Source organism: Ovis canadensis, chromosome 2 (assembly GCF_042477335.2).
Source record: "Ovis canadensis isolate MfBH-ARS-UI-01 breed Bighorn chromosome 2, ARS-UI_OviCan_v2, whole genome shotgun sequence".
Lineage (NCBI taxonomy): Eukaryota > Metazoa > Chordata > Mammalia > Artiodactyla > Bovidae > Ovis > Ovis canadensis.
Genome location: NC_091246.1, coordinates 671,317 through 686,801, shown reverse-complemented (window position 1 = coordinate 686,801; position 15,485 = coordinate 671,317). Strand labels below are relative to the sequence as shown.

At 49.0% G+C, this 15,485-nt stretch overlaps 1 protein-coding gene across 1 annotated transcript in view; it reads right to left on the bottom strand.

Moving 5' to 3' along the window:
• SNTG2 (syntrophin gamma 2) overlaps positions 1-13,061 on the bottom strand; it is a 105,477-nt gene extending 92,416 nt beyond the window's left edge. Inside the window, 2 exon segments of the mRNA XM_069576445.1 lie at positions 12,263-12,450; positions 12,795-13,061. Coding sequence (XP_069432546.1) covers positions 12,263-12,450; positions 12,795-13,061 — 455 coding nt within the window.
• Between the last annotated feature and the right edge of the window lie 2,424 nt (positions 13,062-15,485).

The window sequence follows — 15,485 nt, the reverse complement described above, 5'->3', positions numbered from 1 at the left end:
TGAATGCGTAAGCTGGCTTTCTCAGTGTCCACCCTCTCCGTCTTCATCTTGTTCTGAGTGCTCAGGCTCTGTCTTCATTTCAGCTGCCTGAATTTCTGGCCCCGTCCTCACACCTCGCACCGCGTGTGGACTGACCGGCTGGCCGTCTCACTGCATCATCCCTTTCTGGCACATCGTAGGGCCCACTACTTTGTTCTGAATCACAAGCCAACACCCTTCAACCACCACTGGAGGTGAACGGCTCGTTCTGACAGCTCATCCGCTTCTCTCTCAAACACAAAGGACACCAGCAGAAGCTGCGGCCTTTCAACCAGGACACTCCACTCCCTCATCAGACACGACGGCAGCGGGCAGAGAGCACCTAACAGGACGTCTTCCCCACCGGGCAGAGCCTCCGATCTTCTTTAAAACAGAAAAAAGGAAGAGAGGGTGAAAGGAGAGCCCCTCGCTCTCTGTCGTGAATCCGAGATCAGGTGACTCTTCCTGTTGTTCAGTCGCTCAGTCGCGTCCAGCTCTCTGCGACCCCAGGACAGCAGCCTGCCAGGCTCCCCATCCCTCACCATCTCCCAGAGCTGCTCAGACTCACGTCCATCGAGTCAGTGATGCCATCCAGCCATCTCCTCCTCTGTCGTCCCCTTCTCCTCCTGCCCCCAATCCCTCCCAGCATCAGGGTCTTTTCCAGGGACTCAGCTCTTCCCATCAGGTGGCCAAAGGATTGGAGCTTCAGCTTCAGCATCAGTCCTTCCAATGAACACTCAGGACTGATCTCCTTTAGGATGGACTGGTTGGATCTCCTTGCAGTCCAAGGAACTCTCAAGAGTCTTCTCCAACACCACAGTTCAAAAGTTCTTTGGCACTCAGCTTTCTTTGTAGTCCAACTCTCACATCCATACATGACCACTGGAAAAACCATAGCTTTGACTAGATGGACCGTGGACCTTGATAAACAATGATGAACCCGTGTGTCGGGTGTGTGTGTGTGTGTGCACGTGTGTAAGTGTGTCTAAGGACTCGACATCAGCGCCCCCACATCTCCTGAGCTCCCAGGTGTGACTCAGGTACACACGTCCACAGAACTAGGTGTGGTGGCCACAGAGCAGGCTGCCCACGCAGCAGAACTTTCTCTGCAAAAACAGACGTTCCCAGGTGCTCTTTTCCAAACAGTGTCTTTTCCTTCTTCACGACGGTTCTTTGAAAGACAATCAGGTGCGTGCAATTCGCGCTGTCGTAATGCTGTTCTCTCCTGCCACACTGACACTAAACGCTTTGAAACAGCACTTTCTGTCACGTGCACTGATACATCACCGAGTCTGCCAAAAAGACAGACCTGAAAATTACACTGCATGGGAAACTTCAAAAAGTCAAATTTAAGAATACTTTAAATACATGTAACTCATAAGCTTGTCTTTATTTTTATGCAAGAGTGAAACATAATTACTATCCAAATCTTCTCCAAATTAGACGTCCTTTCTTATCACTGTATAAGTGGTAAAACTATTACAGTCTTTTGTAAAGCCCTTAAAATAGTCAAGAATGGCTATAAATTCTCAACACTAATACCAACGTGAAATAAAATAAAAAAGATAAGATTACCAGAATCCACTCATAGCCTGTGAAGGTTACAAACATACTAAATTCCAAATTCCAAATGCAAATTTATTCACAGAAGCACAGGTCAGTATGTCATCTCGAACCGGATTTGATCCAGGGCACAAAATGCAAATAGGTATTTTCTAAAAGCTGCAAGGAAGCTTCTCATTAAAACTGAGAATCTTCCTTGGAAATCACTGCAAGACAATCTTAATGCCCATTTTTATCTGTCATCTGTCATGATTTAATAAACAGTCCGGAAGTCCATGGTGCAGTGGTTGGGCCAGCCACACGCCAGACTCACCAATAAACAGTTCAAACCTGGTTATAATTGCGTAAAACACAAAGCACCCCAACCTAAAAACAAACCCAACTGAGCTCACAATGAGCACACATTTAATCCCTACCACCAACTAGCATACCAGGAAAGTTAATAACTGCGACGTCTATTTTTAATAAATCTCTGTTCACTACAACTAGCAAAACGTTTAAAAGAGAACTTTTGTATGATCAATTTAATTCTAACTAGGCTTAAATCTTTAGAGAACTGATCTCATGTAATTAAGATATTTTAGAAAAGGAGTTCCCTTTAAGTAGAAACTTCAAGCATATTGTGAAACAGTTCAGGCGAGTCACCGTACGGTCGGCCCGTGCAGAGGAGTCGATCCGAACGGCATCCCTTAGTGCGCTGTGAGCTTTTCCCTCACAAACCTGGTCTACTGAGAACACTGTCACTGCTTTACAGCAAGAACAGGGTTATTCTCAGTTTGCCATAAAAAGCTGAAGACTTCAGTAGTGAGAGGAGCATCCACCTTCTTGCAACAGAGACCAAGGACATAATCTCTGTCATGACAGTGATGTCAGGCACGACACAAGTGGCAAGGACCTAACAGAAGCAGAAGATGTTAAGAAGAGACTGCAACAAAATGCACAGAGCGAGATCTGAATGGCCCGGATAGTCATGGTGTGGCCACTCACCTAGCGCCAGACATCCTGGAGGGTGACGGCATGGGGGCCTCAGGAAGCCAAACTAAGACAAAGCCAGTGGAGGAATGGAATTCCAGCTGAGCCAGTTCAAATCCTAAAAGATGCTGCTGCTAGAGTGCTGCGCTCAATATGCCAACAAATTTAGAAAGCTCAGCAGTGGCCACAGGACTGGAAAAGGGCAGTTTTCATTCCAATTCCAAAGAAAGGGAACACCAAAGAATATTCAAATTACTGTATGACTGCACTCATTTCACACACTAGCAAGGTAATGCTCAAAATCTTTCAAGTCAGGCTCCAACAGTCAATGAACCAAGAACTTCTAGATGGACAAGCTGGGTTGAGAAAAGACAGAGGAACCAGAGATCAAATTGCCACCATCTGTTGGGTCATAGAAAAAGCAGGGAATTCGAAAAAAGTCTACTTCTGCTTCACTGACTACGCTAAAGCGTTTAATTGTGTGAACCACAGCAAACTGTGGAGAATTCTTAAAGAGATGGGAGTACCAGACCACTTTACCTGCCTCCTAAGAAACCTCTATGCAGGACAAGAAGCAACGGTTAGAACCAGACATGGACAATAGACCGGTTCACATTTGAGAAAGGAGTCCGTCAAGGCTATATATTGTCACCCTGCTTATTTAACTTAAACAGAGTTCAGTTCAGTTCAGTTGCTCAATCGTGTTCAACTCTTTGCAACCCCATGGACTGCAGCACACCAGGCCTCCCTGTCCATCACCACCTCCTGGAGCTTACCCAAACTCATCTCCACTGAGTCGGTGATGCCCTCATCTCCACTGAGTCGGTGATGCCATCCAACCATCTCATCCTCTGTCGTCCCCTTCTCCTCCTGCCCCCAATCCCTCCCAGCATCAGGGTCTTTTCCAATGAGTCAACTCTTCGCATCAGGTGGACAAAGGATTGGATTTTCAGCTTCAACATCAGTCCTTCCAATGAACACCCAGGACTTCTCTCCATTAGGATGAACTGGTTGGATCTCCTTGCAGTCCAAGGGACTCTCAACAGTCTTCTCCAACACCACACTTCAAAAGCAGCAATTCTTTGATGCTCAGCTTTCTTCACAGTCCAATTCTCACATCCATACATGACCACTGGAAAAACCATAGCCTTGACTAGACAGACTTTTGTTGACAAAGTAATGTCTCTGCTTTCTAATATGTTGTCTAGGTTGGTCATAAGTTTCCTTCCAAGGAGTAAGTGTCTTTTAATTTCATGGCTGCAATCACCATCTGCAGTGATTTTGGAGCTCAAAAAAGTAAAGTCTGACACTGTTTCCACTGTGTCCCCATCTATCTGCCATGAAGTGATGGGACTGGATGCCATGATCTTAGTTTTCTGAATGTTGAGCTTTAAGCTAACTTTTTCACTCTCTTCTTTCACTTTCATGCAGAGTACATTATGTGAAATGCCAGGCTGGATGAATCACAAGTTGGAATCAAGATTGCTGGAAGATATATCAACAACCTCAGATATGCAGATGAAGCCAGCCTTATGGCAGAAAGGGAAGAGGAACTAGAGAGCCTCTTGCTGGGGGGAGAGAGGAGAGTGACAATGCTGGCTTAAAACTCGATACTCAAAAACCTAAAACGGTGCCGTCCAGGCCCATCACTTCATGGGAAATGTTATAGAAGGGGAAGAAGTGGAAACGGTCACAGGCTCCCTTCTCTTGGCTCCAAAATCACTGCAGATGCAACTGCAGCCGTGAAATTAGAAGATGCTTGCTCCTTGGAAGGAGAGCTATGACCAGCCTAGAGTATGAGTCACTCAGTTGCGTCTGACTCTGCGATCCCATGGACTGTAGCATATTAAAAAGCAGAGACACCACTTTGCTGAAAAAGGTCTGTCTAGTCAAGCTATGGTTTTTCCAGTGGTCATGTATGGATGTGAGAGGTGGACTGTGAAGAAAGCTGAACGCTGAAGAATTGCTGCTTTTGAAGTGTGGTGTTGGAGAAGACTGTTGAGAGTCCCTTGGACTGCAAGGAGATCCAACCAGTCCATTCTGAAGGAGATCAGCCCTGAACATTCATTGGAAAGTCTGATGCTGAAGCTCCAATACTCTTCACATCCAATCACCTGATCAGAAGGGCCAGCTCATTGGAAAAGACCCTGATGCTGGGAAAGACTGAAGGCAAAATGAGAGGAGGGGAGTAGAGGATAATAAGATGGTTAGATAGCTTCACTGACTCAATGGACATGATTCTGAGTAAGCTCAGTGAGACAGGGAAGCCTGGCATGCTGCAGCTCATGGGGTTGCAAAGAGTCGGACATGACTTAGTGACTGAACAATAACAACAATTATTAAAAAATAAAGTATAATTTTTAAAATTAAGGTGCGTTGCATCTTTCAAGTTCGTTTACATAGCTAGTCAGCAGAGTCTCATCTCTAACAGCATCCGCTTTGCAATAACTCACTTCCTAGACAACACCACTGGGGTCACTGCAATTAGTAAAATGAAGTGTTGAGGGTGCAGCGGGAATTTAGAAGTCTACAGGACAGTACATTAATGAGTAAACAAAACAAGAAGCATGACAATTCAGTTACTTATTTGAGAAATAACAAGGCTATACACAAAGAAAGGTGGTGTTTCAGCAAAGCCACTTCAAGTGCACACAGTGAACAATAGTTTTCCAAACTGAGCTGACAGGCGCCCTGCAGAGACGCGCACGCACCCACCCCAGGGCCACAGGACGCCCCTGGATGGACCAGGCACAGCCCCTCACAAGCAGGAAGCCCCCGGGGGTGCCACTGCCCTCCCTCTTACCTGTCAAAGCCCCCAACCGAGACATAAGAAAGGAAGTCTGTCCAAACGTGGGGAGAAATGCTGAATCTCCCGACAGCCCCTTACAGCCAGACACCTGCCCGTGAGCACGTGCAGCTGAAGGAGCCACGATTAGCAAGTCAGGTACGACCCATCGGAAAGCTGGGCGCAAGCACGGACGGAAGAGTTTCAGCAGAAAAGCAGTTAACTGCACTGGGAATCCTGGAGAAATCTGCAAGACAGACCTTATTAAAGAGTTGTCCTTATAAAAGAGCTCCATGGAGTTGCCTACACACTTCAGACTGAAAAATCTGTGCCTTTAACGGGAGATCACCAAGGTGGAAAACCAGGACAGAATACACCCAGACACACCACAGTCATACTGCTGATCTCCGAAGACCCAGGGGAAGCCTCAGAAGCGTCCAGAGAAGCAGGAAGCCTCATTCAGAGACGAGGATGAGACGCACACTGCAAGTGAGGCTAGAGGAAGCCCCAGGGAGGCGGGAGGATGCCTTTCCCAATTACAATCTCCCCAACAGACAACTGTCCACAGCAAGAGCAGCCATCACCGCCTCTTTACCCAACCTGCCGTCCCCTGGCTTCTGATGCAGGGCTGAAGCCACTGGAATGGAATGTTACGCAGTTATCCTTATGGTTTAACAACTGCTTTTTAGTTTCATCTGTCTTTTCCTTGTCGCCCTGCCTTTTAGAGTCAATAATTTTATTACTTAATATTTTCTGCTCTTTTTCTTTTTTAACTTTATAATTCTTTCTAAATGTGCACGTGACTGATTTGGAATTTACACCACACATCTCTAACGTACCACAATCCTCACGGTCTGCCTTCGGGTAATACATGACCTCCCGTATAACCACGAGAACCTTATAATGTCATCCAGCCCTTTCCGCCTCCTCCCTACTATTGTTTTCAAACCTTCAGCGCTTAAAAGATTTAAATATAAGGCCAGAAACTATAAAGCTCTTAGAGGAAAACACAGGCAGTACACTTTTGACACAAATCACAGCAAGAGTCTCTCTGACCCACCTCCTAGAGTAATGGAAATAAAAATAACAAACGGGACCTAGTAAAACTCAAAAGCTTTGGGACAGCAAAGGAAACTGTGAACAAGATGGATGGCAGCCGTCAGAATGGGAGGAATGATTATAAATGAGGCAGCTGATCAAGGATTAATCTCCCAAGCATATAAGGAGCTCATGAGACTCAACATCACAAAAACAAAGAACCCAATCAAAAAATGGGCAGGAGACCTAAGAGACATTTCTCCAAAGACACACAGACGGCCAAGGAAGACATGGAAAGGTGCCCGACGTCACTCACTTCTGCTGCTAAGTCACTTCAGTTGTGTCCGACTCTGTGCGACCCCACAGATGGCAGCCCACCAGGCTCCCCCGTCCCTGGGATTCTCCAGGCAAGAACACTCACTACCAGAGAAACGCAAACCCAAACCACAGTGTTATCAGCTCACACCAGTCAGAACGATCCTCATCAGAAACCTGCAGACAACAAACGCTGGAGAGCATGTGGAGAAAAGGGAGCCGTCCTGCACCGTTGGTGGGAATATAAGCTGATATAGCCACTATGGAGAGAGTATGGTGGTTCCTTAAACAGCTAAGAATAACCCTACCATATGACCCAGCGACCCCACCACTGGCGTACACCCTGAGAAAACCCCGGTTCTGAAGGACACGAGCGCCCCAGTGCTCCCTGCAGCACGGCTCACAATGTCCAGCCATGGAAGCAGCCTGGATGCCGTCGACGGACGGACGGATAAGAAGCTGCGGCACACACATGTGCAACGGACTGTTACTCAGGCATAGAAAGGGGTGGATCACCCAGAGCCCCTTACCAGAGTGAAACTAGAGAAATGCCAATATTGTACATTAACCCATACGTATGGAATCTAGAGAATGGTGCTGAGGAACCTATCCGCAGAAATAGACGTAGAGAAGCTCAGTTGGTAAAGAGCCTGCCTGCAGCGCAGGAGACCCGGGTTCCGTCCCTGGGTCGGGAAGATCCCCTGGAGAAGGAAATGGCAACCCACTCCAGTACTCTTGCCTGGAGAATCCCATGGATGGAGGAGCCTGCTGGGCTGGTCCATGGTGTTTGAAGAGTCAGACACGACCTGGTGACTAAATCACCACCAGGTACCGAAGGTTTTTTCAGTTAATTGGAGGAAAATTGCTTTACGACGTTGCGTCAATTTCTGCTGTACCACAGTGTGAGTCAGCCATAGTCATGTACATCGCCTCCCTCCCCTCCCTATCTCAGGGCGCCAGGTTGGTTTCCCGTTGCCCTACAGCAGCTTCCCGCTAGCTGGCTGTTTCACGTGAGACAGTGCACATCTCTGAGTGCTACCTTCTCAATCCATGCCAGCCCTCCTCCCCCTGTGCCCACAGTCTGTTCGCTACATCCGTGGTGGTTTGCTGGTTAAGTCTCTCGTGCTGCAGGCAGATTCTCTGCCAACTGAGCTAAGAAGGAAGCCCTCTTCAACACCTAACACCTTCAGCAAGTCCTGTGGCACACTGTTACACGCCAGGAAGCGCACACCGTCAGACACCCGTCAGAAGCTTGGACGCCCTGATGGTGCCACACACTCCTGTGAGTGAAAATGAAACGCTAACCAAAAAGGACCGCGTTCACCCTGTATCTCAGAGAAAGGCTCATAAGCGGGATCAGACAGCATCTGAGACGGAGTACAGACGCCAAAATGGCAGCTCAGAAGCTGTGAAAGGCAGCCACAGCGCCCAGGGGAAGTTAATGACACTGGATGTTTAAAGTGGAAACGAAAGCCCCAAAATCAGGGATCTGACCTTTCCCCTTAAGAGACTAAAAGGAGAATCATCCCAAAGTCAGCAGCAAGGAGTAAATAAGTTATAAAACAGACATGAGCTTTTTTTTTTTTTAGAAAATAGAAACAATAAACAGAATTCTTTGGAAATCAACGAAATGGAGAGCTCGTTAGCTAAAGGGTCTGGGGAAACGGGGAGAGGAAGAGGAGGGTAGAGGTTCACAGCAGGATGCAACTGAAGTTCCAGGGGTCGGAGAGGTTGAGAGAATACTCTGGACGGCTGCATGATATTAAGCTGGATAACAAGGATGGAATTAACAAGGGTGTTAAAACAGTCAGATGACCAAAACTCACTGGATACCAGATAGCCCAAACGGCCCTCTATCACCTCTACAAAGGAAGTTCAAGGCCCCAGCTGCTTTCCTGGAAGTTCTTTACAAACCTCCCAGAATGACCAAGAGGAGCCACACAGCTCCCCACTTACCTCACCAAGCCGGAATTACGGACATCAAGCCGCAGCTGTGAACGCAAAGGTTTGCAGGTTCCGGAGTCAGGACATGGATGCACCCCCATCGGAATTCACCCTCTGGCCCCAGGGTCCACCCTCGGGCGCCTTCCACGACCACTCCTGACCTCAGAATCCCATCTCCTCGTGGTCCCCAGGACAGCCAGGCCGGGCAGCTGAGCCTGTCACCACCCGCTGCCACTCAGACACGTCCTCTGGCCAGACGGGCACCATCTTCCCGCATTTTCTGTGACTTGTGCATTTTCCAAACAACTTGGCCCAGCGTTAAGTCAATAGTCAACATTCCAAAAATCTGTGTCAGAAAATTGTTTAATATATATATACGTAAACGTACATATAGTGTATTATAGTATAATGAGTCACTCATTGACAGATTAACTACAAAGTAATACTTCAGCTTTATTTTAAAGCTATTAATGAGGAAAATATACTGTATTTTAGGAATATTCTGTAAAGTTTAGCCCTTAGCTATTCACCCTGAAAATGCTGAGCATTTTACTGGCTTTCCTAAGATGCTTCATCTTTCAGGAATGCCAAGGACGTTTTCTTTAAACAACACAGTCTGTTCTTTAATTTGAAAAGTACTACATTTTGTCTTTTCTACTATAGGAACAAATCCTCTATTTAAGGAAGAAAAATTGTCCCACTCACTAAGGAAGCAATCTCCTTGGATCTTTCACAGAACTGCTGGGAGTCTCCAAGGCTCTGGGCTCTTTAAGAAGACAGCGGCCTCAGGAATGACTCTGGCCGACGGATTCCTTGCTGCCTCGGCCTGAGCTTCCGGACCCTGCTGTATAAGTGTTCTTCTCTCCTTCCCTGTAACTCAGCATTGTGGACTCGGAGCATTTGCCAAACTCCAGCCTCTTCACGGAAAGCACTGTTTAATTATTTTAATTCACATTATCCAGTTGGCCACTGAGTCCAGGCCAACTCAAGTACAAGGCATCTTTAAGGACATGGACATGAAAACAGAAAGCCGGTCCCACGTGAGATTTTCTCTTGCTCTGAAGGTCTAGTCACTTTTTGTTCCTCTCTCCAAAACAACCCTGTTAGAGCCTGAGAGAAGGGTGGCTGGGAGGTCCCAGAGATCATGAGACTCCCAGGAGACCCCCTGATAGATATTCTCAGGAAGTCCCTAACACAAGATCCCAGGAGGTCCCTGCTATGAGATCCCAGGAGGTCCCTAACACAAGATCCCAGGAGGTCCCCTGAGAGAAGATCCCAGGAGATCCCTGCTATGAGACCCCAGGAGGTCCTAACACAAGATCCCAGGAGGTCCCCTGACAGAAGATCCCAGGAGACCCCTGCTATGAGATCCCAGGAGGTCCTAACACAAGATCCCAGGAGGTCCCCTGACAGAAGATCCCAGGAGACCCCTGCTATGAGATCCCAGGAGGTCCCTAACACAAGATCCAAGGAGGTCCCCTGAGAGATCCCAGGAGATCCCTGCTATGAGATCCCAGGAGGTCCCTAACACAAGATCCAAGGAGGTCCCCTGAGAGAAGATCCCAGGAGATCCCTGCTATGAGACCCCAGGAGGTCCCCTGGCTGTGCTCAGAACCGAGGAGCAGCGGGCAGACACCATCCCGCCCCACCACGTGCCCTAGCTCTTTGCCCTGGCCCTCCAGCCTTGTGGTGTAAGAGGAAAGTGGACATTTGGCAAATATGAAATTCTCTCAGTTTGATCTCTCTCAAAAAAGGTCATATGATTTTACGGCTATTTGCAGGAAAATACACACACATGCATTTTATATCCATAATTTCAGCATATAATCCAATCACACACATTGGAAAAAATGGGAGCAAAGATAAGAGGCCTCTCCCCTTCTCTCCTCTGTCCTCACTTGGCTTCTCAAAATAAACAAATAAACAGCTTGGGTCTTTGAGCACGGTCGTTTCCTCTGTTCTCCCATCCATGAAGCTGTGGTAATACCTGCCTGCCTTAACACTAGTAACTCTTGTGAGAATAAGCTAAGTGGTTATGAGGGCCCATCCCAAAGCAGCAGCAGCCCTGTCGATTCCGGGAAGGGCTCCCTGGGGGAAGGTCCCCAGTCCTGCAGAGGAGGGGTCATCGTGGGCTTGTGGGGACAAGCCTTCCTGGGACGTCACCTCAGACAGCCACTCTGGCTGGAGTCCTGAGGGGCCAGTGTACCGAGAGTCAGTTTCTCTCTTCAAAGAAAGTTGCTCTGTGCTGCTGCTGCTGCTGAGTCGCTTCAGTCGTGTCTGACTTTGTGCAACCCCACAGACGGCAGCCCACCAGGCTCCCCCGTCCCTGGGATTCTCCAGGCAAGAACACCGGAGTGGGTTGCCAGTGCCTCCTCCAGGGCACGAAAGTGAAAAGTGAAAGTGAAGTCACTCAGTCGTGTCTGACTCTGTGCGACCCCACAGATGGCAGCCCACCAGGCTCCGCCGTCCCTGGGATTCTCCAGGCAAGAACACCGGAGTGGGTTGCCATTTCCTTCTCTTGCCATTTCCTTCTCCAATGCATGAAAGTGAAAAGTGAAAGTGAAAGCTCTCAGTCGTGTCTGACTTTGTGCAACCCCACAGACGGCAGCCCACCAGGCTCCCCCGTCCCTGGGATTCTCCAGGCAAGAACACCGGAGTGGGTTGCCAGTGCCTCCTCCAGGGCACGAAAGTGAAAAGTGAAAGTGAAGTTGCTCAGTCGTGTCTGACTCTTCGCAACCCCATGGACTGCAGCCCACCAGGCTCCTCCGTCCATGGGATTCTCCAGGCAAGAGTATTGGAGTGGGGTGCCAGTGCCTTCTCGGACTCTCTGTAGACATGTCTGAAGCTAAAGCACAGATGTCCCCGGGCGCCAGATTTCACCCTTGTGGGGACACCTCTGCCTGGACCAGCACCACGTAAGCCGGAGAATATAAGGGCTGTCTGCAGCAGAAGCCCCAAAATTCAGGTGGAGAATCTGGGTTCTCCCACACCCTAGAAAAGAAAACGCCAACTGAGAGAAACAGACATCCGTCAGCAGATACAAGCCCTGCTGCTTTGGAAGAGAGAAAGTCTTAACCATACAAGCTGTTGCAGCATGAAATTCTTTCTCGCCAGTTTCTGATTTGCCCAAAAGAAAAAGAAAAGCAACTAGGCTTTCACCTAATGAAACTGGGCACACATGTTTGGGCAGATTTTTTTTTTTCAGAATCTGCTTCTTATTCACTGAGGAAAAGGCAATGACTCTACAGGAGGTGGGGTTTTCCTCAGGAGGCAGTTTTTCTTCCTTGGAAACCAGATTGTGTTCAAGAAAGAAGTGATTCACACACATTTGGTTCTTCAGCAACACTTCATGATTGGATTTTGTATCTTCACAAATTGAGGTGATTGCTCTCGGGGAAAAATGAACAAAGGTTTCCTGGGAACAAAGCAATGTATAATGTACTTGTGCCCAGAGCATCTTTCCCAGCAAATTGTGTAGCTCAGCACATCTCTTTTCTATTGCTACGAAGAAAAAGCCCTGTAAAAGAAACAAGAAAGTCTACGTCCATCCCGGTTAAACTCTGATGCTGAAACTCCCTCTCTCCTATTGAAAATCCAGTCCCAGCCCCGGACCTGCAGACTTCAGACCTGCGCTCCGGGCCTGGCCGGAAAGCGTTCCGGGGGCCCCGCCCCCAGAGGCGGCACCGACGAGGGCCTCCGCCCTGGGCTTCCTCGCTCACACGCCCTGCGCCGCCAGGGATCCTGCGCCCGGTTCCGCCCTCCTGACCCTGCCGGTCACCGGCACGCAGCACAGCGGGGTCTGCAGGGCACAGAGGCTGTGGGGGGTGTGGGGAACGGGGGGGGGGGGGGGGGTCACACCAGGCAGAAAGGAGGAGGCCCCAGCAGAGAAGGGCACTGAGGTGCTGAAAGGCAACGGGAAATGAGCTGGAAATGAGCCCCCCTGGCAGATCCGGGACCACGTGCCACGCCGGGTCGCCTCCTCTGAACCATGCAGCTGCCCAGGCAGAGGCGCCAGGGCAGCAGGGAGAAAGAGCAGAGGGAGAGACCTGGAACAGGAGCCCGGCCAGCAGGGCGCGTGTCCATCCCGTGAGCAGCCTGCCTAGGTGCCTCCCCGATGACGCCGCAGGCTCTAAAGGAGGTGGGGGCTTGTCCCCCTGACTTGCTCATGCCCGCTGCCCCAGGGGCACACGGCCAGGTGGGCGCAGACGCCGCAGTGCTGAAGCTGAGGACGGGGCACTCGGGGCTGGAATGCCAGCTCTGAAGCGTCAGCTCTCACCCGGGGACAACGTGGAAGACCAGGGAGGGCAGGGCCTGGACAGGCCATCAGGATAAGGAAACGGTCCTGCGTCCAGACCTGGGCTTGGGCATCAGCCAGCTGCCCTCCGGCACCGCGTCTGTCACCGCCGTCCAAGAGAAACAAAAGCATCTTCTCTCCGTGAAGCACGTAAAACAAGCTTTCGTTACATGCCTCTATTTTTATTTATTAAAAAGCAGAGCATTCCAGATCGGTCCATTTATTACACTTGTTTCAGAGAGCTCACGGGGCTAAACTTTCAGATAAACATCTGGTTGCAAATACAAGCTCTGCAGAAACCACTGTATTCTTGGTAAAACAGATGATAAACCATTACTTCACTTTATCTTAAATGTAAATATACAACAGTGGGTGAAAATGTGGATATTGTCATCCAAAAGTGTTCGTTTTCTCTGTGTGGAGTCCCCGTGACTCGAGAACACAACAGCTCCTGAAGGTGGTGCTTGGCCCCCAGATCCGGAGGAAACAGAACCTTCAGGAATGACTCATCATCAGAGGCTTTCATTTCACTCCTAGGCACTTTCGTTTTGCTGTTTACTATGAAAATCACCCTTTCTCATCTGTTTTACCTGCAAAGAGAGGCCCTAACCCTGAGCTGTGGTTGAAAACTCGATCCTTACATGACAGCTGGTTAGACTGGAGTGTGTGTGATAAAGAATTAACTACAAACAAAAAGAAGGCTCATCTGGTCGCCCTGAGTTTGAGACAGGCTGTAACGAGACATGCGGTTCCCCACGAGGTCATGGAGACTGCGATCAAAGCATCAGACCTTAAGGTCACCTAACGTCCCTGGAATTTCTTCCACTAGAGATTCTGAGTGACAGTATGTCTACATATTCCTCAACAAAAATGTTGTGCAGTACTTTCGTAAATTATTTCATTGCATGTGATTTAAATTAAATGAGTCTCTTTCTGTAAATTTCAGCAACGACTTGGTTAAAAGGTATCACCACTCTGTGGGCATTCAACAGGCTGGAAAGTTGCAAATACAACATTGAGAATTAAAACGTCTTTCAGTGGAAAATCGCTCTAGGAGCTGAAAGAAGCCCACACATGTGCAGAGTCAGTGGCACTGGTCGCTCCTATTCTTGCAGAGCCTCAAGAAAGGGAAATACCTTGTAAAAGGAGAACAGGAAAAGATCACAGGCAAGGAGCGCTTTCCCTAAAACCACGTTTAGAGGAAGAAATCCCTCAGCTCAAAGCCCCGGGAAAGTTTCAGGTGCTCCCCAGCTCCCCAGAGGCAACTCGGGAGGTGAAGAAGCCGGGTCAGTCCACCATCCAGGAGACACGGGGTCGAGGGGTCAGCGAGACGGCGGGAGAGGCAGCTCCCAGCTGTCCCCAGAACCCCTAGACCCACCGAGACTGCTGGCTTTGCCTCTGGCCCCGTCCGGGTCCGGGATGGATGCTGCCTCTGTGCCAGCAGGAGGGCAGGCACGAAGCCGACTGGGGACTGACCCCGGGCAGCCTGATGTCACCACCACACAGCGCTGAGCCCACAGGCATCAGCCATGCCGCAACCCAGCCTGTCGCCTCCGTGCGACCAGCCCTCCACCAAGTTTCCATGAGACCATGAATGGCACTTCAGGCCTTTCCTATGAGATCTGCGGAGAAGAGGAGCGCTCGCTGAGCCCTCAGGCTTGGTGCTGAGCAGCCACACCCAGGCGCCCATGAACACACAGCCCTCAACAATCTAAATCATATCATGTGCCAGGCAGACAAAGTATGTCCCCATCACAGCAGATTAAACATGAGTATCTAGAAACCCTGAAGTATTTGGAAAGTGAACTATGTACTTCCTTGTAAACCACGAGTCGCTGCCAGGATCAAAGAGCAAATGAGGAGATGCTGTGGCTGAAAGCACGGGCGCTCCGTCCGCAGAACCTCACTGGCAGGCCCGCCAGGAGCAGGGTGTGGCCTTGCTCACGGCTGGCGAGTGTCACAGTGGGGCTCAGGATGCACAGCTGAGCCCCAGGAGACACAGGTGGGTCTGGAAGACGCCCCAGGCTCTAACCTCCCGAGGGGGTCCCGGCATGCCCTCCTGCCGGCAAAAGCGGTGCAGCCCTCATCTGACTGACTCTGCACCGTACTGGGGCAGACCAGACGAGCAGTGGAGTGCTCCCTTATCTGCTGACAACACCATCACCAGCATAGGAAATCCAAGAACCTACAGTCCTCCCACTGCTTTGGTTGGGACAGGATGAATCTTTTCATATAGTTATGACTAGCTGCAATCTCTTTATTTAAAGGCACGTTTATATCCTTTGTACATTTTTTTCCTCTTGGGTTCTTTCTGCAATCTTGGAAGTCGTTTTTTTAAAATTAAAAATATAGCTCTTCAATTATCATTTATATTAGAAATAATTTTCTATCTTGTTTTGACTTTATTTTGTAATTTGTCTATTTTTTTATGAGATTAGAAAACATTTCTTTATAGTCTATCTGCCTTTTTCTTATGGTTTCTGCATTATAAATGCCTTTCCCAACCTTATAACACTCAGAGATAAAGTTTAAAGAAATATAGTTTGCAAAGAATGC